The sequence below is a fragment of the Muntiacus reevesi genome, chromosome 15 (assembly GCF_963930625.1).
Source record: "Muntiacus reevesi chromosome 15, mMunRee1.1, whole genome shotgun sequence".
Lineage (NCBI taxonomy): Eukaryota > Metazoa > Chordata > Mammalia > Artiodactyla > Cervidae > Muntiacus > Muntiacus reevesi.
The window spans coordinates 42,454,836-42,478,702 of record NC_089263.1 but is presented as its reverse complement, the minus strand read 5'-3'; the positions used below and the strand labels follow the sequence as shown (position 1 = coordinate 42,478,702).

Below are 23,867 nucleotides of genomic sequence, written 5' to 3'. Positions count from 1 at the left end.
CCAGCATCTTGCATGATGTAAAGCAGGGTGACAGTATACAACCTTGACGGGCTCCTTTTCCAGTTTGAACTTGTCCATTGTTCCATGTCCAGTTCTGATTGTTGCTGCTTGTCCTGCATACAGATTTCCTTAATGTTAACATTTTCTGCATTAAAGTTATTTTATTCCCCAAAGTCCATATTTATTGTTTTTTGCCCTTTGTGTACATTTCTCTCTTTTAAAGATAAGAATCAGTTTTTAAAATTTATTTTTTAATTTAAGGATGATTGCTTTACAGAATTTGTTGTTTCCTAAGAATCAATTTTTTTTCCCATTTATTTTTATTAGTTGGAGGCTAGTTACTTTACAATATTGTAGTGGTTTTTGCCATACACTGACATGAATCAGCCATGGATTTACATGTGTTCCCCATCCTGAACCCCCCCACCTTCCTCCCCATCCCATCCCTCTGGGTCATCCCAGTGCACCAGCCCCGAGCACTTGTCTCATGCATCCAGCCTGTAGTGGCAATCTGTTTCACACTTGATAATATACATGTTTCGATGCTGTTCTCTCAGATCATCCCACCCTCACCTTCTCCCATAGAGTCCAAAAGTCTGTTCTGTACATCTGTGTCTCTTTTTCTGTCTTGCATATAGACTTATCGTTATCATCTTTCTAAATTCCATATATGTGTGTTAGTATACTGTATTGGTGTTTATCTTTCTGGCTTACTTCACTCTGTATAATGGGCTCCAGTTTCATCCATCTCATTAGAACTGATTCAAATGTATTCTTTTTAATGGCTGAGTAATATTCCATTAAAAATATGGAACGCTTCACGAATTTGCATGTCATCCTTGCGCAGGGGCCATGCTAATCTCTGTATTGTTCCAATTTTAGTATATGTGCTGCCGAAGCGAGGACCTAAGAATCAATTTTAATGTAGTAGGATGATTATCAGTGATTCTCCTTAGTGTCATCAATATCTGTTTTACAAATGTTCCCAGTTATCTTATAAGTGGCTTTTTGCAGTGGACTTTCTTTGAGTCAGGATCCAAATGAGGTTCCCATATTAGATTTGGTTGACATAATACATTCTTTATCCTCCGTCTCTTGAGAGCGAATGAAGAGTTGTCATCTTTTTAGTCTGACATGGCTGCTTCCCACTTTACCTCACCTCAGACTAACCACACTGCTTTAGTTTTTGTTTTGTTTTTTTTTTTACTTTTACTCTTTGGTATCTTCAGGCACATTTTGTTAATGTTTTAATGTTGTTTTGTGGTTGTCTGCAGCAGGGGGATTGGTTTGAATTACCTAGTCCATTACTTTATAGTCATGTGTATATATCAGTTGCTATTAAAATGAACAGAAAAGTACAGGTGAACCTAAAAGATGCTATTGAAGCTAGTTAACAGCCAAGAATTTGAGTCAAATATAGAGTCCTTCCATAAATTCACTAATCTCATTTGATCTCATCATTTTTCTATTAATTTTTTTTTTGTCAGTTACATACAAAGACAACTAACAGGCTTATAGAAAGAATGGAAGGAAACTTAGCTTAAGTAGGAATTGATACTGTAGTTACTTATAACTTAAATTTTTTAATTCATTTGTTTTTCTTTTTAAAAATTTATTTATTTATTTTAATTGGAGGCTAATTACTTTACAATATTGTGGTGGTTTTTGCTATACATGGACATGAATCAGCCATGGGTGTACACGTGTCCCCCCATCCTGAACCCCCTCCCACCTCCCTTCCCACCCCATCCCTCGGTTGGCCCAGAACACCAGCTTTGGGTGCCGTGCATCTTGCTTTGAACTCGCACTGGTCATCTGTTTTACATATGGTAATATATATGTTTCAGTGCTGATAGCTCAAGTCGGCCCACCCTCACCTTCTCCCGCAGAGTCCAAAAGTCTGTTCTTTACATCTGTCTCTTTTGCTGTCTTGCATATAGGGTCATCGTCAACCGTTTTTCTAACTCCATATATATGTGTTAATAAACTGTATTGGTGTTTCTACTTCACTCTGTATAATAGGCTCCAGTTTCATCTACCTCATTAGAACTGACTCAAATGCATTCTTTTTTATAGCTGAGTAATCCTTTGTGTATACGTACCACTACTTCCTTACCCATTTGTCTGCCGATGGACATCTAGGTTGCTTCCATGTCCTGGCTATTGTAAACAGTGCTGCGATGAACATTGGAGTTCACGTGTCTCTTTCAGTTCTGGTTTTCTCGATGTGTATGCCCAGCAGTGGGATTGCTGGGTCGAATAGCAATTACATTTATAGTTTTTTAAGGAATCTCCGCACTGTTCTCCATTGTGGCTATACTATAGTTTTCTTTCCTACCAACAGTGTAAGAGGGGTTCCCTTTTCTCCACACCCTCTCCAGCATTTATTTTCCTAGACTGATGGCAACCTTTCTGACCGGCATGAAATGGTACCTCATTGTGGTTTTGATTTGCATTTCTCTGATAGTGAGTGACGTTGAGCATTGTTTCACATGTTTGTTAACCATCTCTATGTCTTTGAAGAAATGTCTGTTTAGTTCTATTGGCCCAGTTTTTGATTGGGTCATTTATTTTTCTGATATTGAGCTACATGAGCTGCTTGTATAATTTGGAGATTAATTCTTTGTCAGTTGTTTCGTTTGCTATTACTTCCTCCCATTCTGAAGGCTGCCTTTTCACCTTGCTTATAGTTCTCTTTGTTGTGCAAAAACTTTTAAGTTTAATTAGGCCCTATTTGTTTATTTTTGTTTTTATTTCCATTACTCTGGGAGGTAGGTCATAGAGGATCTTGCTGTGATTTATGTCAGAGAGTGTTCTGCCTATATTTTCCTCTAAGAGTTTTATAGTTTCTGGTCTTATATTTAGATTGTTAATCCATTTTGAGTTTATTTTTGTGTATGGTATAACTTTAATTTTTTTACAATAATTAAGAAAGTACTGAGTGTAGAATGTAAGTACAGATCAAATACTAATTTTTTTTTCTCCTATTTTAGAAAATAGAAGCACGAGTGTCAGCTGATGAGGACCTCAAGCTTTCTGACCTTTTAAAATATTACTTAAGAGAATCTCAAGCTGCTAAGGTAATTTTATTCATTGTTTTTTAAAATGGACTGCTTTACAGAAACCCATCATCTCCTTAGAAGTTGTTAGACTTAAGATGGTTTAAGATGACTTATCTCTTGATTTTAAATTATATTTTCAAGTGTGATTTTTTTTTTCCTCCTTTTTTAGCTTGTAGGTTACGGAACCCCACATTAAAGTCTCCTCTATTAACTTCTGATACAGTTTGTCTGGAACTTTTCTTTGAATTTGGTATATTTAGCCAGGTGCAATACCTGCAAAGACAAAAGGAAAACGCTCAAATAACAGTTGTACAGCTAGAGGATCCCGAGTTTGGCCTAAGTCCTCTGTTGCAGGTGTCTGCTCAGTCGTGTCCAACTCTTCATGACTGCATGGACTGTAGCCCGCCAGGCTCCTCTGTCCATGGGATTTTCCCAACAAGAACACTGGAGTGGGTTGCCATGTCCTCCTCCAGGGGACCTTCCCGATCCAGGGATCGAACCCACGTCTCCTGTGTCTCTTGCATCACGGGCAGATTCTTTACCACTTACCCACCAGGGAAGCCCTCTGTTGAGGGTGAGAGAGTCATAAAACAAGGATATGTTTTATTTTAAGGCATCTCAAATTTCCTTTTGGAAATCTGTCCATGTGTAAAACTAAAACTCTTACTAATCAAGAAAATGTTTAACAAAAACTTCTAAAGCACTGAAATCTTAGTGACTCAGATACTCCAGTTCAGTGTTAATTTATGAATTGAGATGTACAGAAAATTCCCATCTGGTCACTGGTGCTTTGAATACCCTTCTTTTATTTCTCATCAAATTATAAATAACCCTTTTAACTTTGAGGACTTAAGTACTTACAGATACACTGTCCATATCGAATTTGTTTTAAATCAATCAGATTGTGTATTATGAACTACTTAACATTGGTTGGGCAGGGTTAAAATAAATTGTTCACTTTTGAAGGCTTACTATTATAATATGTAATTGTTTGTAATATATTCATAAAAGGGAAGGCTGCTCAACCAATAAAAAGGAATAAACTATGCATATATACAACAAGATAGGTCACTCTCAAAATAATTTTGCTGAGTGAAAGAAGCCCAACAATAAAGACTGCAGTTTACATTAGTGTTCACTCTTGGTGTTGTAGATTCCATGGATTTGGACAAGTGTGTAGTGCCATAAGTATACAGAATAGTTTTCCTACCCAAAAATCCTGTGTTCCATCTGTTCATTCACCTTCTTCCTAACACTTTTTGATACTTTAATTGCCTCTGTAGTTTTTCCGTTTTCCAAAACAACATATCGTTGGGTCTTTTCATATTGGTTTCTTCACTTGGTAATGTGTGTTTAAGTTTCCTCTCTGCTTTTCAGGACTTGATGGCTCTTATTTCTTTAGCAGTTAATAGCCTCTGTCCATCAAGTTTGTTTATCCACTACCCTTAACTGAATGGTTGCTTCTGAGTTTTGGCAGTTATGAGTACAGCTGCTGTAAACACCCATATGCAGGTTTTTGTGTGAACATAAGTTTTCAACTCCTTCGAGTAATAAACAGCAAGGAGGGTAATTGCTAGACCATATGATAAAAAAGTATGCTCTGTCAAACTGTCTTCCAAAGTGGCTATATCATTGCATTCCCACCAGAATGAATGAGAATTCCTGTTGCTTAACATCCTCACCAGCATTTAGTATTAATCAGTATTGTAGATTTTGGCCATTCTAACAAGGCATGTAGTGATACCTTGTTCTAATCTGCATTTCCCGGATAACATTTGATGTGAAGCATTTTTTCACAAGCTTATTTGCCATCTCTGTGTCTTTGATGAGCTACCTGTTTAAAAAAAAAGAGTTATTTGTGTATTTTGAACTGTCAGGGAAAGAAAAGTGTTAGTCGCTCAGTCGTGTCTGACTTTTTGCGACCTCATGGACTGTAGCCTGTCAGGCTCCTCTGTCCATGGAGATTCTCCAGGCAAGAATACTGGAGGGAGTAGCCATTCCCTCCTTCAGGGGATCTTCCCAGTCCAGGAATTGAACCCGGGCTGCCTGCATGCCAGGCAGATTCTTTATCATTTGAGCCACCAAGTACACATCGAAACCATGGTGTTCTACCACTTGACACCCACTAGGTTGCTCTAGTCAAAAAGGCGACAGTGTTGACAGGAATGTGGAGAAATGAGACCCCTCATATAGTTTTGGTGGAAAAACGTAAATGGTGCAGTCACTTTGAAAGTAGTCTGGCATTTTCTCAAGAGGTTCAACATAGAGTTACGAGGTGACCCTGCAGTTCTACTTCTAAATAACGAGCTGTGAAAGAGAAGTGAAACATGAAAACACGTCCACAGAAAAGCTTAAAGACACAAGTTCGTAACAGCATTTTTATGAAATAGCCAAAAAGTTGAAATAAACCGAATCTTTTGACTGATGAATGGGTAAATCAATGTGGTATATCCATACAGTGAAATACTTAGCAGTAAAAGGTATGAAGTACTGATTCATGCTACAAATAGGTAAACTTAAAACTTTATGCTAAGTGAAAAAGCCAGACGGAAGTCCCCCGACAGTCCAGTGGTTAGGACTCTGCTCTTTCACTGCTGAGGGCCCAGGTTCAGCCCCTGGTCAGCAAGCTAAGATCCCTCAAGGCAAGCAGCCAAAGAAGGAAAAAAATGAATAAAAGCCAGGCACAGAAGGCCACGTATGAAGTGATTCCTTTAAGAAATCTATATTTGGCTGTGCTGGGTCTTGGGCTCTTCCCTAGTTGTGGCGAGTTGGGGCTCCTCTCTCCTTGGGGTGCACAGACTTCTCCTTGTGGTGGTTTCTCCTTTGCAGAGCATGGGCTCCCCAGTGGACAAGGTTCAGGAATGGTGGCTCCCGGGCTCGAGGGCACAGACTCAGTAGCTGTGGCACATGGGGTTGGTTGTCTTACGACATGTGGGTCTTCCCTGATCAGGGAGGGAAACCCTATCTCTTGCATTGGCAGGCACATTTTTTTACCCGTGAACCACCAGGGAAGCCCAGGATTCCTTTTTTAATGAAATGTCCAAAATAGGCAAATCTGTAGCGACAGCAGATGAATAGTTGTCCATGACTGGGGGTGGGGGCTGTGGGAGGAAATGGAGAGTGACTGCCAATGGATATGAGATTTATTTTCGGGTGACAGATGTTCTGAAATTGAGTGTAGTGATGGGTACACAACTCCATGTGCATACTAACCATTGAATTGTGCTCTTTAAATGGGTGAATTATATGGTGATATGAGTTATACCTCAGTAAAACTGTTACCAAAAAAATTTAGAAGAGTAACTGACCTGTGGCATTCAAGGTGTAAGTGTTAGCTCCGATGATGGTTAGGGGTGGGGGAGGGAGGTTGGCAGCAGCTACTAGACACAGCAGCATATGTTATCATGAAGCATTCTGTTTTATAGGATCTCCTCTATCGAAGATCTAGGTCATTAGTGGATTATGAAAATGCCAATAAAGCACTGGATAAAGCAAGAGCGAAAAATAAAGATGTTCTGCAGGCTGAAACATCCCAACAGTTATGTTGTCAGAAATTTGAAAAAATATCTGAATCTGCAAAACAAGGTACTCTTATATTAACCTTTAATCATCAGGTATGTTTTACACTGTTATACAAGTAGTTAATCCTAATTTGTTTTGTTCACAGAACTTATAGATTTTAAGACAAGAAGAGTTGCTGCATTCAGAAAAAATTTAGTGGAACTGGCAGAGTTAGAACTGAAGCATGCAAAGGTAGTGTCATATTAAAGATTTAACAATTTAAGTGACTTAAAATTTAGAAATGAGTCTGTTCTGATACTTTATACTAATTTTAAAAATAGGAAATCTTAGACTTGAGAGGGATTTTAAAGATTTATCTAATTTCAGGAATAGTATCTGCAGTGTCTCTAATGGTCAGCTCTGCAAGACTCTAGTACCTAATATGGAGAAACAGTATCATTTTTGACTGTTAAAAAAATAAATCTTCTTTACCCTACTGTCATTGCTCATTTAAAACTGTACCTGAAAATGGAAACACTTTTGCGTGTGTGAAATGATTATTGTACACATTTCTTGTTGCAGCATGTTTTTTTAATTGAAGTATATAGTTGATTTAGAATGTTACGTTGATTTCAGGTGTACATAAAAGTGAATCAGTTATATACATATATGTATATATTCTTTTTCAGATTCTTTGCCATTACAGGTTATTACAGAATATTGAGTATAGTCTCCTGTGCTATACAGTAGATCCTTGTTTATTTTATATATATAGTAGCGTGTATATGTTCCCTTGTGGCTCAGCTGGTAAAGAATTTGCCTGCAATGCGAGAGGCCTGGGTTTGATCCCTGGATTGGGAAGATCCCCTGGAAAAGGGAAAGGCTACCCACTCCAGTATTCTGGCCTGGAGAATTCCATGGACTATATAGTCCATGGGGTCACAAAGAGTTGGACACAACTGAGCAACTTTCAAAAAAAAGTGTGTATATGTTACTCTCAAATTCGTATTTTTGTGGTAAATAACATAAAATTAACCATTTTTAAATGTAAAGTTTGAGTAGTGTTAAATATATTCATGTTGTTGTACACTGGATCTCTAGAACTTACTCATTTATTGAGCATTTATTTTAAAAATGTAATTGCAGGCCACATGTGTGTCTGTTAAATTTTAGCTTGCTAATTGTAGCCCAGCTCATTGAGATCTTTTGGAAACTTGGGTTTGATCATGTAGTATTTGACTATTACACTAGTTTTTCCTGTCAGTTGTTTGATATTTGCAATTTGCATGAACTTCCTTTTTATGTCTTCATCTAAGTTTTTATTTAAAAGGTTGATCAGTATTAAATGAAGCAGTGTTTGTTAATCTAACTTATAAAAGTAAGTGGCACCAAAAAACTTTTAGTTCCCTTCTGTTCTTTCTATACTAATTGATATTATTAATTAATATTTATTTGGTTATATTTATTTGAATAGTTATGAATTCACTTATTTATACTATTATCCACCATTATTTCTCCATTTTATCTGTGAAGGACATTAGGATCAAGCCTGTTTTGGTTTTCTGATGTTCACTGTTTATGTTCTTTTTAAAGACGTTATAAACTATCACGGATTTTGTTATAGATTAAGGATGAGTTGACAAACTATAACCTGTTTTTGTACAGCCTGTGAGTCAGAAATAACATTCGTGTTTTTAAATGGTTATAAAAAGATCAAAAGAATACTTCTTGACATGATAATTACATAAAACTCAAATTTAACCCATAAAGTTTTATTGAAATACAGCCAAGCTTATTCACTTATGCCTTGTCTATGATGGCTTTCATACTACTGCAGCAACGTTGAGTAGTTGAAACAGATCAAATTGTCTCTGAAAGTCTAAAATGTTTACTGTTTAGCACTTCACAAAAAAAGTTTGCTGACCCATGCTATAGATTGGTGTTAGCCTCTGGTTTCCAGATTTTGTACTTTTTCAAATCCTTTCTGGGGTGTGTTCTTTGGGTGCCAGTTTCTCACAGCTGTTCTAGTCCAGTTCTGAACTGGACTAGTGGTGATTTTGCCCCCCAGAAGACATTTAGTAGTTTCTGGAGACATTTATGGCTGTCACCAATCGGGATGGGCAGGTTATGTAGAGGCCAGAGGCCAGGGTTGCTACTCCGCATCCTCCGATGCACCAGAGAGCCCCCATGGGAGGGGATCACGCAGCCCCAGCGTCAGGAGTGCTGAGCTGGGAGAACTCTTTTGTCTCAGATTTCTTACTGATTTTGTAAGTCTGAACAAAATCTCATTTTGGTCCCAGAATCCAAGTAAACCATTCCAGAAAAAAGAGTAGATAATGGTTATATTTACAGCAAGATGTTTGAAACTACTTTGGATTTTATTTATTATAACTGACATATATGACTTTACCACATAATTGAAGTCTAGTTATAACAGAAAACTCAATAGTTAGGTCACTTTTGTGTCCTTGAAAATAGGCTCAGATTCTTTATTAAGGAAATAAAAAATGTATGAAAGGGGCAGTAACAAAAGAAAATGATGAGCCAACTGTTGGGGTGTGACATGAGTCCCCACATACCCTGTTGTAGGTGCAGAGAAAGGTACACCTTCTGTGGGGCATTTTGGCAGGTGTCAGCCTGCAGCACATACATCTTGTGACTTAGTGGTTCCCGTTGAGGGATGCAGCTGTAAGAAGGTAATTGCATAATGATAGGCAGGCTTAGAATCATTTGTCACAGTTCTGTTGTTATACTGGCCAAAAATTGACAGTAACTTAAACATCTAAAATTGTTTATTTTCACTTAATTTTAGACTTTCAGAAATGTTGCAAGGAAAGTACAAACAATTCCTGAATACTCTTCACCCAGATTCCCCAAATGTGCATGTTACCACATCGATTTTGTCCTTTTCTTCCTCTTCTTCCCTGTTTCTCTTTACACACACACCCCTGTACACATTTATTTTTGTCTTAAACCATATGAATAAGTTGCAGATACTGTGCTTCTTTCTTTTACACATTTCATTGTGAATTACCTAAAACAAAGTAATTTTCTTAAAATAGTTATAAAGGTGAGGAAATTAGTATCGACATAATTTGCTTAAAGTGATGTCTGCAGGCTTCACAGTGGCTGAGTTGCTGTTTTATACTTTGGAATTAAGAGCTATTCTGTGGGGAGGTACTTGAGACTGTTAAATACCCCAGCACTCAACCAGCACTGACCAATAGAACGTCATGCCATGGTGGAAGTACTCATTTAGCACTGCCTGGTGTGGTTGGCATCAGTCATGTGTGGCTGTTGACCACTTGAAATGTGGATAATGCCCCTGAGGGACTGAGGTTTTATTTAATTTTAATTAACAGAAATTTTAATTATGCAGCTGTACATAGCTAGTGGCTACAATATTGGCATTTTAAGTCTCATAATAGCATCCATTCATGTTTTTTGCCTGAGTCAATTAATTTGTGATGATTGCCAAATGGTCATTTTCTAATTCCATCTTTATACATTTTAGTTGACTTTCTAAGGAGAAGGATTTCCTTCACTCCTGTTAATATATTACTGTAACATAAATATACTGAAGTTTACTTTTGTATGTTCCTAAATTTGGATGCCAGTTCACATGTTTTATATATGGGCATTTAGGTAAGACTTTTGTAGAATACTCCTGTGTGATCTTACTATTTTTATAAAACTGCTATAAGTCTAAGCTAACGTATATTTTAATAGTTAAAGAATAGGAACCTACCTTACAATCAGAACATGCTCAGTAGTTTAATCTGTATACAAAGGGCATATTTTATAACCCTCACTAGAACATGCCAAATATTAATATTGGTCTAGATAGAAACTTACTGAAGCATCTAGTCTGTGGAAAATGTTATTGTGCGTGGAATAGATTCTATAATTTTATGTCTTTAAACCTTTATTTCTACATAATGACTGTTCTCACGATTCTGGTATCTTAATGTGATTTCTAATGCCATGTGTTTTCAGTAAGACTCTCTCACGCTATTTGAACCTCACTGTTTCCGTTCCCTTCCTTTTCAGGGCAATCTACAGTTGCTGCAGAACTGCCTGGCAGTGCTCAGTGGAGACACATAAGCCACACTCTTGCCTTCCAGTTAAAAAGGGCTGCCTTCCTTCAGATTTTATTTTTTCTTAATGATGTTAGGCATTTACTGCTCACTGGAAATGAAAGAAACAGCTGACAGAGTGCATCTCCTCTCCCTTTTTCTGAAAAATAATGGATTGGTGCCACTCACGGGTCCGCGGGCTGTGTGGTGGCACCTGCGCCTTGGACAATTGCCCATCATCTCGCCCTCCTCCTCTTCAGAAGTCCAAAGTTCTGTCTTTTTTAAGTAGCCTCTATAACTGTGTTTATTTTATGAATAGTATTCCTTTTGGCTGCCAATCTTACTTACCTTTAAATAATTTCTGAAGTTTAACCCTTTCCAAAATACATGGTTTAAACGAAGATAAGGATTGCCGTTACCTTTTTAAAAAATTTTTGTTAAAAAAACAAAACAAAACATTATACACCACCATAGTTCACTCTTGTATCCTGGTAAAGCATCTTAATCAGACTTATTTTAATTAATGAACGTTGCTTAGAAGTTTTGGGACAGGCTTTATGTACTCTTTATAAGTATGATTTCTGAAGAAAAGCAAATGCATTAGTATGTTTGCCTTAAACTTGTAGACTAAACCAACTATTGTCAAATAAACAGTGATAACAGTGATAGTTTTTAACTCTGTGGTCATTGTATCACTCTAAAATTTGGAGTAGTTATAATCTACTCCTATACTATGCTTTTATAGTGCAGGTCTTAGCTTTTCTTTATTTCTTTTAAAATGGCATATGGAACCAAGTTCACCGCTTTACAAAAGAATGAACTGCTTCTCTGGGTGCTTTGAGCACTTCTTGTAAGATGGAATTGGACAGAGACAGGTTAGAGACCACTGTTTCTAAAACTGGAACAGAGACTCTGGTCTGTTCGGATTCCCAGGATTCCACCTCCAGCTCAGCCAGTTAACCATGAGACACATGCCAGAGTATAGATCGGTATGTAGAGAGAAACAGACCTGCTATAGGGAATAGCACTTGTCCATGGGGAAAAGTTGGAATATTTGGAATAAAAGTTAGGGTACAAAGTTAAGGTAATGTCAGTAGCTACTTTACAAATATTATTGACCTTTCTAATGTGAATGACCATTATGTTATTCCTAGTTTAAAATTAGCTTGAGTGGTTGGATTTTTCCACTCTAAGTTGTCTCCCATGTAGAAACCACAGGCATTTGGGTTGGTCACCCCTCCAGTGTGTTCCTAATTGTTTTTGCAAACCATTCTGAAGACCGCCTGCCTGGGTCTCAGGGCTCGTTACTGTGGTTCCAGACTTCCTCGGCTGCTTGTCTCTGGCCTCACTGGTGTGCTGCTCAATGTTCCTCTGTGTTACTGTTGTTCCTTAGCGCGTTTGAATTGTCCATGTTTGTGTTGGCTGAGAGATTGTGTTTTGTCCTCCGTGTCCCCTTCACTGGTGAGAATATGCCCCTGTGATGCCCACCATTGGGTGAACGTGGGGTGGAGGGCCCCAGCCTCTGGATTCAGGGGCTGTCCCTTCACCAGCTGCCTTTGTGGCCTCAGACCACAAGGTTCATTTGAGCTCTTTGCCTGTTTCTCCACCGTGAAGGATATACTGACCTACCTCACAGGGGTGTTGTGAGGATTAATAAATGTTGGTACAGTGCTTTGGAAATGTGAAGATGCTGTGTCAATGCTAAAAAATAGCAAGTTCACAATTTTCTATACAGCCATCAACTAATCTGTTTCTACCAAGTTGGCCTTTTTCTAGGAAGGGAGTACAGTGAAAAGTACATCCCCTGACCTTTTGGTTTACATTTTAGAATGCTTGACGGAATGGAGGTAAACTGGAGGCAACAGTTATGAGTGTGGGGAGGTGAGGCGTGCTTAATAAATACATGTATAAATGAGTTAATTACTATCCAAGGGTCTTGGGAAAGAATGTGTGTTACTGCTTTGAAGTCATATGGAAAAAATTTACTTTGTACCTCCAGAATAATTGAAACATTTATTCCATAGCTCACTGCTAGTCTCTCTTAAAAATAGCCTACCCTGGATTCACTGCTAGTGATTGAGTTGTTGCATTCATAAAACCTACCATCGCAAAGGTGCCAGAAGAAGACATCTAGTGGCAGAGACAGGACAACAGTGGACAAAAGGGCTTCCCTCAGGAGACACTTTATGCTTCGAGAGGAAGAGGAGCAACCTGGTCTGTGGAAGTGGCTTGGGGAGTCACTGCTGGTTGTGGTGGGAACCAAGGGTGTGAGGGATTAGGAGTTTATGTGGTGAGCAAGGAGGGTGACAGAGGAAATCATTGAAGAAAAAAGGTGGGTCAAGCCTGCCTGAGGCCAGTGAGGCTCCAAATGGATGAGAGTTTTTTTTTTCCAGTGGGCACATAGGGGTGTAAAAGGAAAGCTGTCAAGAAATTGATTTTTCACTGCTTATGGGGTAGAGGAGAAATATCAATAACCTGAGGTATGCAGATGACACCACCCGTTTGGCAGAAAGTGAAGAACTAAAGAGCCTCTTGTTGAAGAGAGTGAAAACGCTGGCTTAAAACTCAATATTCAAAAAACAAAAGATCATGACATCTGGTCCCATCCCTTCATGGCAAATAGATGGGGGAAAAAACAAAAAGAGTGACAGACTGTTTTCTCAGACTCCAAAACTGTGGTTGGTGACTGCAGCCAAGAAGTTAAAAGACGCTTGCTCCTTAAAGAAAAGCTATGACAAATCTAGACAGCATATTAAAAAAGCAGAGGCATCACTTTGCTTACAAACGTCCATATAGAAAGCTATGGCTTCTCCAGTCACATACAGATGTGAGAATTGGACCATCAAGAAGGCTGAGAGCCAAAGAATGGATGCTTTGGAACTATGGTGCTGGAGAAGACTCAAGCTGTCCCTTGGACAGCAACAAAATCAAACCAGTCAATCCTGCAGGAAATCAACCCTGAATGTTCATTGTAAAGACTGATGCTAAAGTTGAAGCTCCAATACTTTGGCTACCATTGGAAAAGACCCTGATGCTGGGAAAGACTGAGAGCAAGAGAAGGGGGCGACAGAAGATGAGATGGTTGGATGGCATCATTTTGACTCAATGGACGTGAGTTTGAGTACACTTCGATAGATGGCATGGTGCAGTTCATGGGGTGGCAAAGAATCAGCAGGACTGAGGCACTGAACAACAATAGCTAACGAAGAGCAAGTTTATAGCAGAAAACGAAAACAAATGACACAAAAGACACCGCTACAAATTCCTTTGGGTATAAAACATTGAAACACACATACTCCAGACACCAAATAAGTCCCTTTTTATCTGTATTCACAATTACCAGGGGAAGGCGAACGCAGCCCCCTACTACCCTAAATTATGCAGTCGAACTTCCCACATTTGGGGAAGTCGCAGGGGTCAGCACACTCAGAGTATAATGGATAAGGCTTGCCCTGGGAAAACCATCTTCGTGATCATGGTATCTCCCCTGCCAGGTAAGTAGGAGTTTTCGCCCATGCACCGCCCAGCACTCTCGCGCTCGCTCCATCCTCCAGGCACGGTCACTTTCTCAGCCGACTCCGCACACTCGGGGCCCTCCGCCCCAGCACGCCCGTCGCCGCGGCCTCGCTCAGCCGTAGACCAACCCCAGGAACCTCCGCGTGTCCACACGCAGGACGCGCGGGCCCAGGTGAAGCGGGCCCAGCAACTTCTGCGCGCCTGCTCATCTACATACGCCACGCCCCTGCGTGGGTGTCTCCGGCGTCCTTTGCTTCGCCTTGGGGACCGCGGAGCCTACTGACCCCACCGGAGGCGCGCGAATATCTTCGATGGGGGGGAGAGGGGGGGCGCGTGGCGACCAGTCCGGACCTGCAGAGGGGACCAGGGAAGACGAGCTCGCGGCGTTCGGCGCCCCGCAGTTGAGGGGGTCGGTGGGTGGGTGGGTCGGGGCTTGGGTCTGGTTTCACCTTCTTTTTACTGAAATTGACACGCAACAGGATGTCAATCGGATGTTAAATAGTAAGAGCAGAGTTTCGTCTTAAATTTAGCATGAAATTTAATCCTCGTCCATGATCTTTCTTTCAGATTATGTAGTACTCTAATATTGCAACAGCGAAAGAAAAACAGACTATCAGGGCAAACCCGTTCCTGCAAGGGGTAGATGTGTATGGGCTGGGTGGGGTGTTGAATGGTCCCTGAAAATCAAATGCACGCAAATATCACGTTTTCGTCTTGAAGGACTAGGCTGCCTTTTCAACCGCCAGATTTGTCTTTTCCTCTTCCGTACATGAAGAGGAAATCAATTTCTCGGAATCAAGTGGCTCCTCCCCAACCATGAGCAAAAAGACAACGAACTATTGTGCGCTCCTGGGTGGTCCGTGCAAGGGAGCAAAGCGAGGCGAGAGGCATGACTGGAGACTTTAAGATAAGGGAAGGCTTCCTGAGGTCCTGACTGCTCAAAGATCCTAGAACACCTGTTATAGCACCCTTTTTTCTTTTTCTTTTCTTTTTTTTTTGCCGACACGTCTGGTGGGGGCAATGCTGGTTCCCCCAACAGGATGGAATCGCGTGCCCGCCCCGCCACCCCCCCACCCCCTCGCCAACCCCCTGCGCCCTGCAGTGGAAGTGGAAGTGGAAGTGGAGTCTTAATCACTGGACCACCGGGGAAGTCCCAAGCACCCTTTCTGATTATTGGTTGTCTCAAGAAGTTTTCTTTCTTAGTGTATATTTCCTAAAAATAGAGGATTTTCTTATCTAACCCCAGTGTAATTATAAAAACCAAGAAATTAACATTGATACGTTATTCTATAGACATTATTCCATTTGCTCAATTCTCCCAGTAATCCTTTATAGCAAAGGAAAATTCAGAATCATGTGTTACATTATGTATCCTGACTTTTTAACCTTGTTTAATCTGATATAACTCTCAGCCCTCTCTTTTTTATTTCATTATGCAGACATTTTTGAAAATTACAGGCCAGTTATTATTGTGTAGAATATCCTTTGGGTTTTAAATTGTCCTGTATGTCCTCATAATTACATTCAAGTATGTATTTTTTGACAGGTAGACAACATAAATGATACTGCATCCGTTTACAGCTTGAATTATGTCTGTGTCCCGCCCCCCCAGGAAAAAAAACAACAACACATGTTGATATCCTAATCCCTCCTGCCTATGAACACGACCTTATTTGGAAATAGAATCTTTGTAGATATAATCAACTTAAGGTAAGGTCAGTAAGTCAGTCCAGTCACTCAGTCGTGTCTGACTCTTTGTGACCCCATGGACTGCAGCAGGCCAGGCTTCCTTGTCCATCACCAACTCCTGGAGCTTGCTCAAACTCATGTCCATCGAATCTGTGATGCCATCCAACCATCTCAGCTTCTGTCATGCCTTCAATCTTGCCCAGCATCAAGGTCTTTTCTAATGATACAGTTCTTAGAATCAGGTGGCCAAAGTATTAGAGTTCCAGCTTGAGCATCAGTCCTTCCAGTGAATATTCAGGACTGATTTTCTTTAGGATTGACTGGTTTGATCTCCTCGCAGTCCAAGGGACTCTCAAAAGCCTTCTCCAACACCACAGTTCAAAAGCATCAATTCTTCAGCGCTCAACTTTCTTTCAGTAAAAGGTCAGTAAAGTGTGTCCTAATCCAGTAAGAATATTTCTCTTATAAGAGGAAAATGCTGTGTAAGGACAGAGATAATATGAGGATAATGCCATGTAATGACAAAGGACAGATGCAGTGGTCTTGTAGTGGTGGTCTTGCAGTGACTTGTAGCTGCAAGTCATGGATTGACTGTCATCACTAGAAGCTAGGAATAAGCAAGGACAGACTCTACCCAGAATCTCAGAGAGAGCATGGTCCTGCTGACACCTTGATTTTGAACTTCTAACTTCCATAACTGTGAAAGAATAAATTTCTTTTGTTTCAAACCACCCAGATAGTAGTGCTTTATATATGATAGCTGTATCAAGTTAATCCAGCGTCCTCCTGTGGGCATCACATTGGAAGCATGTGAAGCAAGCTTGTTCAATTATTGATGGTGCTAACATTCATTATTTGGTTAAGGTGGTGTATCAGTCATCTACTGCTGTGTAACAAATTATCCTAAAACTTAGCAATTTAAAATAGTGACCATGTGGATGACTTCCCTGGTCCTCTGGTTAAGAATTGCAGAGAAACTAAGCCTAGGCCATGGTGACTAAGACCTGACTCAGGCAAATCAATAAAGTGATTAGTTAATTTAAAAAATAGCATCCATGTTATTTGTCCACCATCCTTTGGGTTATCAGTTGCAGTTGGGTTCAGCTGGGCAGTTCTGTGGCATTGATGTAGGCTCACTTATGCAGCTGCAGTCAGCTTATCGGACAGTTGGGGCAGGTTGGTCTAAGAGCCTCAGCAGACATATCTCATCTTCACTCCCATATTTCATCCTCCAATAGGATAAGTCAGTCTTCTTCTCATGGTGGTCTCAGGACAGCAAGTCCTGACGAGCAACTGCTTTTAAGTCTTCTCTTTCCATCGCATTTACTAATGTTCCATTGGCAGTGGTTCCGAAGATCTCCAGGTGGCAGCTCTGCCCCACAAACAGATTAAGATGGTTGGGAAGGTTTCCTGTCTCCCCAAGTCTGCACCTGCAGAGACCATATGAAAGACAGGGACGGAGAGACAGAGGCTGGGAGGCTGAAAGGCTGTGACCTTCCTCGGGGGGCAGAGCCGGGGACTGAGCCGCCATTGAGGGGGTTTCAGGAAGGGTGCCCTGCTGTCCCTGACCCTGTGACGGCCTGGGTGCTTGTCGGCCTCGCCCCAGGGCTTTTGGTGCGCAGCAGCTGTTTGGAGGGCCGGGGCGGGAGTGGGAAAGCGAAGAAAAGTGCAGAGGGCGCGGCCCGCGGCGGAAGCCACCGCGCTGCGGGCTTGTGTGCGGCCTGCGGGCAGGAGTCCCCAGGCCACGGCCAACGCGGGGCTGTGCGGGTCTCCCAAAGGCCTTCCCGCCTCTGGCCAAGGAGGGAGGACGCTGCGCTGCCGCAGGGTGTCGGGCGGGGTAGAGGGGCCGGGGCGGGGTGCCTTTCACTGGGGAGCAAAAGCAACCAGCACCTCCTTCGAGCCGGAATCGAACCAGCGACCTAAGGATGACCACAGGTGTCGGCTCTACAGTCCTCCGCTCTACCAGCTGAGCTATCGAAGGGTGCGCGCCACCAAGCGGCCGGGGACCTCACTTTTTCTGGAAATGCCGCAACACGACACTCGGACGCCCAACAGGAGACCGTCCGGGCTGGTGGGAAGCCCTTTTGAAGACAGCGTTCAAGCGCCGTTTAAGTGCTCTTTAAGTGCCGTTAGTTCAAAATACTCCTTTGAATAAAATGGTATTTTTTGTGCGGCACGTTGTGCCACCCTTCAAAGCCAGCATCATCTTGCCTGCATTCCGCAGGATCTCCCTGCTTTCGCTTTGCCACCTTTATAGCCAGAGTGATTTTCTCTCCTTTTCTAGAGGAGTGGGGGATGGGGTGTGGTGGGGTGTGGAGGGTTTAGATGAAGCCACTTCTCTTCTGGAAACTTCTGGTTCGCTCAGACTTATATCCTCACAAAGGTCTACAAGGCCCTCAGTCCTTGTCCCCACGCAGTCGCCTCTCTCAGTTTCGGTACCACTCCTAAATTTTGTTCTGTACTCAGGACCGCCTTGCTCTTCTCCAGACACAGTCCCACCTGGACGCTGCTCTAGCTGATCTTTGGCTAGGGATGCTCTTCCCAGACAGCCCCATGACTAGCCACCTCCTCCCTCTAGTCTGCTCACAGTGTCACCTTCTCCAGGGAGCCTTCCCTGACCACCGAAATCAGCACAGCAACCTGCCTCCTTATAGTAACTCCCATCCTCTTTTCCTCCTTGTTTTTTTTTTCTTTTTCATAGCTCTTAACATACTAGTTAATTTACCTACTGTGTCTCTTGTCAATTTTCTCCCACCCCATACCCCTTTCTCTAAGTAAAATATGAATATCAAGAGGCCTTTTTGTTGCCAAATTCCTGAACAGTGTCTGGCATGGGGTATTCAGTAAATAGTTGTTGAGTGGAAAAGTGCCCAGTACTGTCAAAGAGGAGATCAGGATATAAAAGAAGGGGCTAGGAACCAGGGTTTGCCCAGGGGGATGCACAGAATTATCTTCTTTGATCACAAAGTAGGGCATGTAAGTTGAGAACTACAGAACTCTCAGCAGGTAGCAACCCCTCCAAACCATTTCCTGCACTAAGAGACTTGACCAGACTCAAGCCTGGCTTTCAGCAGCATAAGGTCCTGTCTCTGGCTTGACCTCCACCCCCATTAAAATGTCTGTCTGATCCCAGACATAGAAAACAAACTTAGGGTTACTAAAGGGGAAAGGTGGGGAGAAGACAGAATTGGAGATTAACATATCCACACTACTATATATAAAAGAGATAAACAGTGCTCGCTTTGGCAGCACATATACTAAAATTGGAACGATACAGAGAAGATTAGCATGGCCCCTGTGCAAGGATGACACGCAAATTCGTGAAGCGTTCCATATTAAAAAAAAAAAAAAGATAAACAAAGAGGACCTACTGTATATAGCACACAGGACTACACTAAATATTTTGTAATAACATGAGACTAGAGTCTACAGTATATATAATATACATAATCCTGTCTCAAAAAATCTAACACCCGACACAGGCCCCTGATCTCCGGTTTTTCTTTCCTTCCTTCCTTAGGCTTCTGTATGCTGCATTTTAGCTCCCTGGCCAGGGTAACCCCGGCCCCCATGTATTGGGAGCTGAGTCTTAACCACTGAACCGCCAGGAAGGTCGCCTAACTGCCCTTTGTTAGAGCATTCTTTTAACAGGGTTTGCAATTGTAAAGATGGTTCTCTTACAGCCCAAAGGGTCTCTCTTTGGGCTGGGAGCCATTCCTTTGAAGTGTAAGAAAGAACGGTAGGGCCTGTGTCTCCCACCTTCTGTGCGAGGACGCATCCTAACTTCAGTAACTGCCGGCTGACAAACTCGGCCGGCCTGCCTCTCTACTGACCAACTCTGGTTTTTCACTGTTGCCTCTTCTGAGCCTCCTGCTCATCCTCCCTTTAAAACGCTCCGACCCCCTCGCCCATTTCGGAATGGAGCTCGGCCAGCTCTTTCCCCTGCTGTTAGTACTCATGAATAAAGTCTGCTTTCACCACTTTCTCTGCGGTCCGCTGTGTTTCTCTTTGACCGAGTCAGATCGGAAAGGGCCAGAGGACACCTGGGGGGCCGCCCAGTGTCTGCGCGTTGGGGCAGCAGGCGGGGGCGCGGCCCAAAGCCCAGGGCTCCTGCCCTGGAGCACCGCGCTCCGGGAACACCCGTCTGATGCGGTGGAGGCGACCGCTCGCGCTCTCACCTGGTTTTCTCTCTGCAACAGAATCCCGAGTTTACTTCCAGCATAACTAGGTTAGGTTACACATCCGAAGCACTTTTGTCACTTTTATTTAGAGAGACACCGTGAATAAACATAACCACGCTTTCCTATTAAGGCGGCTTTAGCGCTTAACGTCAACCGGCAAATAGGTCTTTCCTGAGCTTTCCATGACTAGAAGATGAGTTCAGACAGGCGACGGCAAAAATGGGCTGACATTTTCTTCTTGCTGAAAGGAAGGTGAGATTAGACCCGAGTCCCGACCCACCCCCTCAACTGCGAGGCACTGCGGTCTCGTGTCTTCCCAGGTTCCCACTCCAGATCCAGACGGTTCGCCGCTCGCCCACGCGCTCCCCTCACGAGACACCAGCGAGTCTCGGGTGGGGTTAGTAGGTCTCGCGCCCCCAGGTGGAAGAACATGACATCCGGGACATCCCGGCAAGGGGGCGTGGCGTATGCAGATGAGCGGCGCGCAGAGCCTGCTGGCCCCGCTCCCCCCGGGCCTCGGCGTCCCGCGTGTGGACACGCGGAGGTTCCTGAGGTTGTTCCCCGGGTGGGCGAGGCCGGGCCGAGGGACGCGCAGGGGTGGCGGGTGCGGAGGTGGCGCGAGGGAAGTGACCGTGCGTTTAGAGTGGGGCGAGCTGGAGGGTGCTGGGCTGTGGGTGGGCGGCAACTCATACTTACCTGGCAGGGGAGATACCATGATCACGAAGGTGGTTTTCCCAGGGCGAGGCTTATCCATTGCACTCCGGATGTGCTGACCCCTGCGATTTCCCCAAATGTGGGAAACTCGACTGCATAATTTGTGGTAGTGGGGGACTGCGTTCGCGCTTTCCCCTGATAAATTGGTTTTCAATGATAGGTTGAGTCAATCGTGCTGTTTGTGATTTACGGAGATTGTATAAGTTGCTTTGTTGCCGTTGTGTAGTGTTCTTTTCTTAGTTACTGTATTTTAAAACGCAGTAATGTTGTCTTAGTTGGTGGAAAAACACACTCTTTTGAGTTGTTTTCGATTCTATTTTGTTTCTTAGCCAGCATGTGTCGTTTTTCAAATTTCTGTGATTTTTTTTGTTTTCAGCGTTATCTGGGTAGGTGGGGAAAGGGTTCCTGTTTGAATTTAAACGTTTCAAAAGGCTTGCCGTTTACAGCAACAAGAGTAGGTGTTAAAGGCCAGAAAAAGATAAATCTAGTATCTATACTTCCTTTCCCTGGTGGTTCATATGGTAAAGCGTCTGTCTACAATGCGGTAGATCTGGGTTCGATGTCTGGGTGAAGATCTCCTGGAGGAGACAAATGGCAACCCACTGAAGGGTTTCTTGCCTGGAAAATTCCGTGGATGGAGGAGTCTGGTGTGCTTCAGTCCATGGGGTTGCAGAGTCGGACACGACTGAGCAACTTCACTTTCACTTTAGTTTATCTATAGAGTCACTTATTGTTTCAGTCATGCCTGACTCTGTGACCCCCTGGACTGCAGCAAGCTAGGCTTACCTAACTATCTCTCAGAGCTGCTCAAACTCATGTCCATTCAGTTGGGATGCCATCCAACCATCTTATCATCATCCTGTATCACCCCGTTTCCTCCTGCCTTCAATCTTTCCGAGCATCAGGGTCTTTTCAAATGAATCAGCTCTTGGCATCAGGTGGCCAAAGTATTGAAGCTTCAGCATCAGTCTTTCCAACGAATATTCAGGGTTGATTTCATTCAGGATTGACTCGTTTGATCTCGCAGTCTAAGGGACTCTCAAAAGGCTTTTATATCACTTACATGTGGAATCTTAAAAAAAGTCGTTATTTATAAAATGAAAACAATCACAAACAAAACAAAACTGGGGGAGTGGGGATAAACTAGGAGTGTGGGATTAATAGGTAGAACACTATATAAAAAATAATGCTATACAGCAATTGAACTATATTCAATATCTTATAATAACATAATGGAAAAGAATCTCAACTGTACACCTGAAATTACCACAGGACTGTAAATCAACTAGTTTAATACATAATTTTTTTTATTTTTTTTAAAGAACCCAGGGGGAATTCCCTGGGGATCCAGTGTTTAGGACTCCAGGCTTTCACTGATGGGTCGGGACATCGATCCCTGGTAAAAGAGCTAAGATCCAAAAAGCTGTGCAGCCCCCTCACCCAAAAAGCAGATTTTTTACATGTACAAGAGAACCCCCAAAGGAAGATAAATACCCCCAAAAGTTGCTAAGTGGCCCCTTCTATTGGCCCTGGTTCCTTTTGCTGGAGAATGATATTTAGAGACCAAAATCTGGTTCCTCTTGTTGATGAATACTGGTGTGTCACTGCTATTAAGTCCTGTACCTATTTTACTCAATGGATTATATTCCATTATTATCATTACCTTGATTTGGCAGTGGGACTCCTTTGAAACTGGCTCCTGTGCGCTTGATATGCCCCCAAATCAATCACTTCATTTCACTACATTTCTTCACTTTTTGGCACAGCGGCACTTTTCCAGGCTTGCATTTTCCCCTACTAAGAGCCTCACCTCCGGTGGAAGCTGATGTGCCCCTCTGCCCTCCTGCCCACCATGACTTCAGGTCGCAGTGAGGCTTCCTGTGGAGTGATGGAGAAGGCGATCAGGCTAAGAGCAATGAGCACATCCAGGCTTAACCAGGCTTGTAGGTATCCAGCCTTGGCTGTCCTCCTTTGCCCACCTACCCCAATTCCTGGGCATAAGTGGTTTCTTCCTTGGCAGAGGTCAAGGTTCTGTGGACTTCCTGGAGAGGGGGCTGGAATCCAGAGGGAGGGGCAGAGGGCACGGGTGTCCAGGTTGGATTCTACAAACATTTCAGATCCCAGGGGTGTGTGTCCACCACCCAAGATTGCCGGGAGCCAACACACGAGACCCTACCCCTAAAAAGGCCATGGGGAGAAAACCTGACGGGCAAGGCGAATCAAGTTTTCAGGGGTTTCGAAAAAGTCAGCTCATGAAACCCTACCCCTAACAAGGCCATAAGGGAAAAAACCTGATGGGCAAGGTGAATCAGGTTTTCAGGGGTTTTCGAAAAGGCCAGCTCACGAGATCCCACCCATGACAAGGTCACGAGGAGAAAGCCTGACAGGCAAGGCAGATCAGGTTTTCAGGGATTTCGAAAAGCTGCCCCCGGCTCTCACCTTAAAGATGATATCTGTCTTTCTGATGCCTGCCTCAATGGACTACTCCCTAATTTCTCTGACACAGGCAGGAAGGCCTTCCCCGATCTCTTCCCAAATAAGAAACAATTTAGAACTTTAATCAAATAGTTTCCCAGGTGGTGGTATTTTATGAGATTATCCAGGGTGAAAAGAGTGTTTTAATTCAAACTCCTTTGCTGGTAGTTTTGTTAGCCAAATGCATTTATGCGCTTGGTACTAATATGCATGATTGCTTATAATATCCTAATCATAAAATAGCATAAAGAACCTAACTATATAAAAGCCCTAATAGATACAGAGCCCTTTTAAGGGGTAAAGGAGTCCTATTAGAAAACATAAGAAATTATTCTATAGGTGGTTATTGGGTTGTGATTTGCTTGCTGTGTTTTGCTTGCTGTATTTTTGCCTTTAATGTGCTAAGGTTGTGTTATCAAAACCATTGTTAATATAGTTAAAGATCTAGAGAAATAAGAACTTAGCCCTAGTGTGGTAACAATGAGATGGTTGTTTATTGTCAGCAAAGAGTACTAGGCAGAAGCTGCTTCACTGAAGCCGCAGAGTCTGTATGGGGTAAAGTTCTTAGATAAACGCAGCTGACAACTTTTGCAAAAAGATTAATTTTTGTATTAACAAGAATATAATTCTACTCTGTACTATTTCCCTATGAC

The 23,867-nt window shown here is 42.5% G+C and overlaps 1 protein-coding gene and 5 non-coding genes across 6 annotated transcripts in view; 3 read left to right on the top strand and 3 right to left on the bottom strand.

Annotated features, from left to right (window-relative positions):
- SNX6 (sorting nexin 6) overlaps window positions 1–12,319 on the top strand; it is a 47,331-nt gene extending 35,012 nt beyond the window's left edge. Inside the window, exons 11-14 of the mRNA XM_065906138.1 lie at window positions 2,994–3,080; window positions 6,488–6,647; window positions 6,730–6,815; window positions 10,614–12,319. Of these exons, the coding sequence (XP_065762210.1) occupies window positions 2,994–3,080; window positions 6,488–6,647; window positions 6,730–6,815; window positions 10,614–10,667 (387 nt within the window). The 3' untranslated portion in view covers window positions 10,668–12,319. The remainder of the gene's footprint in view (window positions 1–2,993; window positions 3,081–6,487; window positions 6,648–6,729; window positions 6,816–10,613) is intronic.
- Window positions 803–906, bottom strand: LOC136147541 (U6 spliceosomal RNA). The gene has a single exon (XR_010659214.1). It is a non-coding gene; the product is annotated as a U6 spliceosomal RNA (small nuclear RNA).
- A 1,660-nt stretch (window positions 12,320–13,979) lies between the features above and the next one.
- Window positions 13,980–14,141, bottom strand: LOC136147687 (U1 spliceosomal RNA). The gene has a single exon (XR_010659342.1). It is a non-coding gene; the product is annotated as a U1 spliceosomal RNA (small nuclear RNA).
- A 3,594-nt stretch (window positions 14,142–17,735) lies between these two features.
- TRNAY-GUA (transfer RNA tyrosine (anticodon GUA)) lies at window positions 17,736–17,825 on the bottom strand. Its single transcript is given in 2 exon segments — window positions 17,736–17,771; window positions 17,789–17,825. It is a non-coding gene; the product is annotated as a tRNA-Tyr (tRNA).
- Window positions 17,826–19,077: 1,252 nt separating this feature from the next.
- On the top strand, window positions 19,078–19,184 carry LOC136147734 (U6 spliceosomal RNA). Its single transcript, XR_010659380.1, has one exon. It is a non-coding gene; the product is annotated as a U6 spliceosomal RNA (small nuclear RNA).
- Window positions 19,185–20,713: 1,529 nt separating this feature from the next.
- On the top strand, window positions 20,714–20,877 carry LOC136147665 (U1 spliceosomal RNA). The gene has a single exon (XR_010659323.1). It is a non-coding gene; the product is annotated as a U1 spliceosomal RNA (small nuclear RNA).
- Window positions 20,878–23,867: the final 2,990 nt, after the last annotated feature.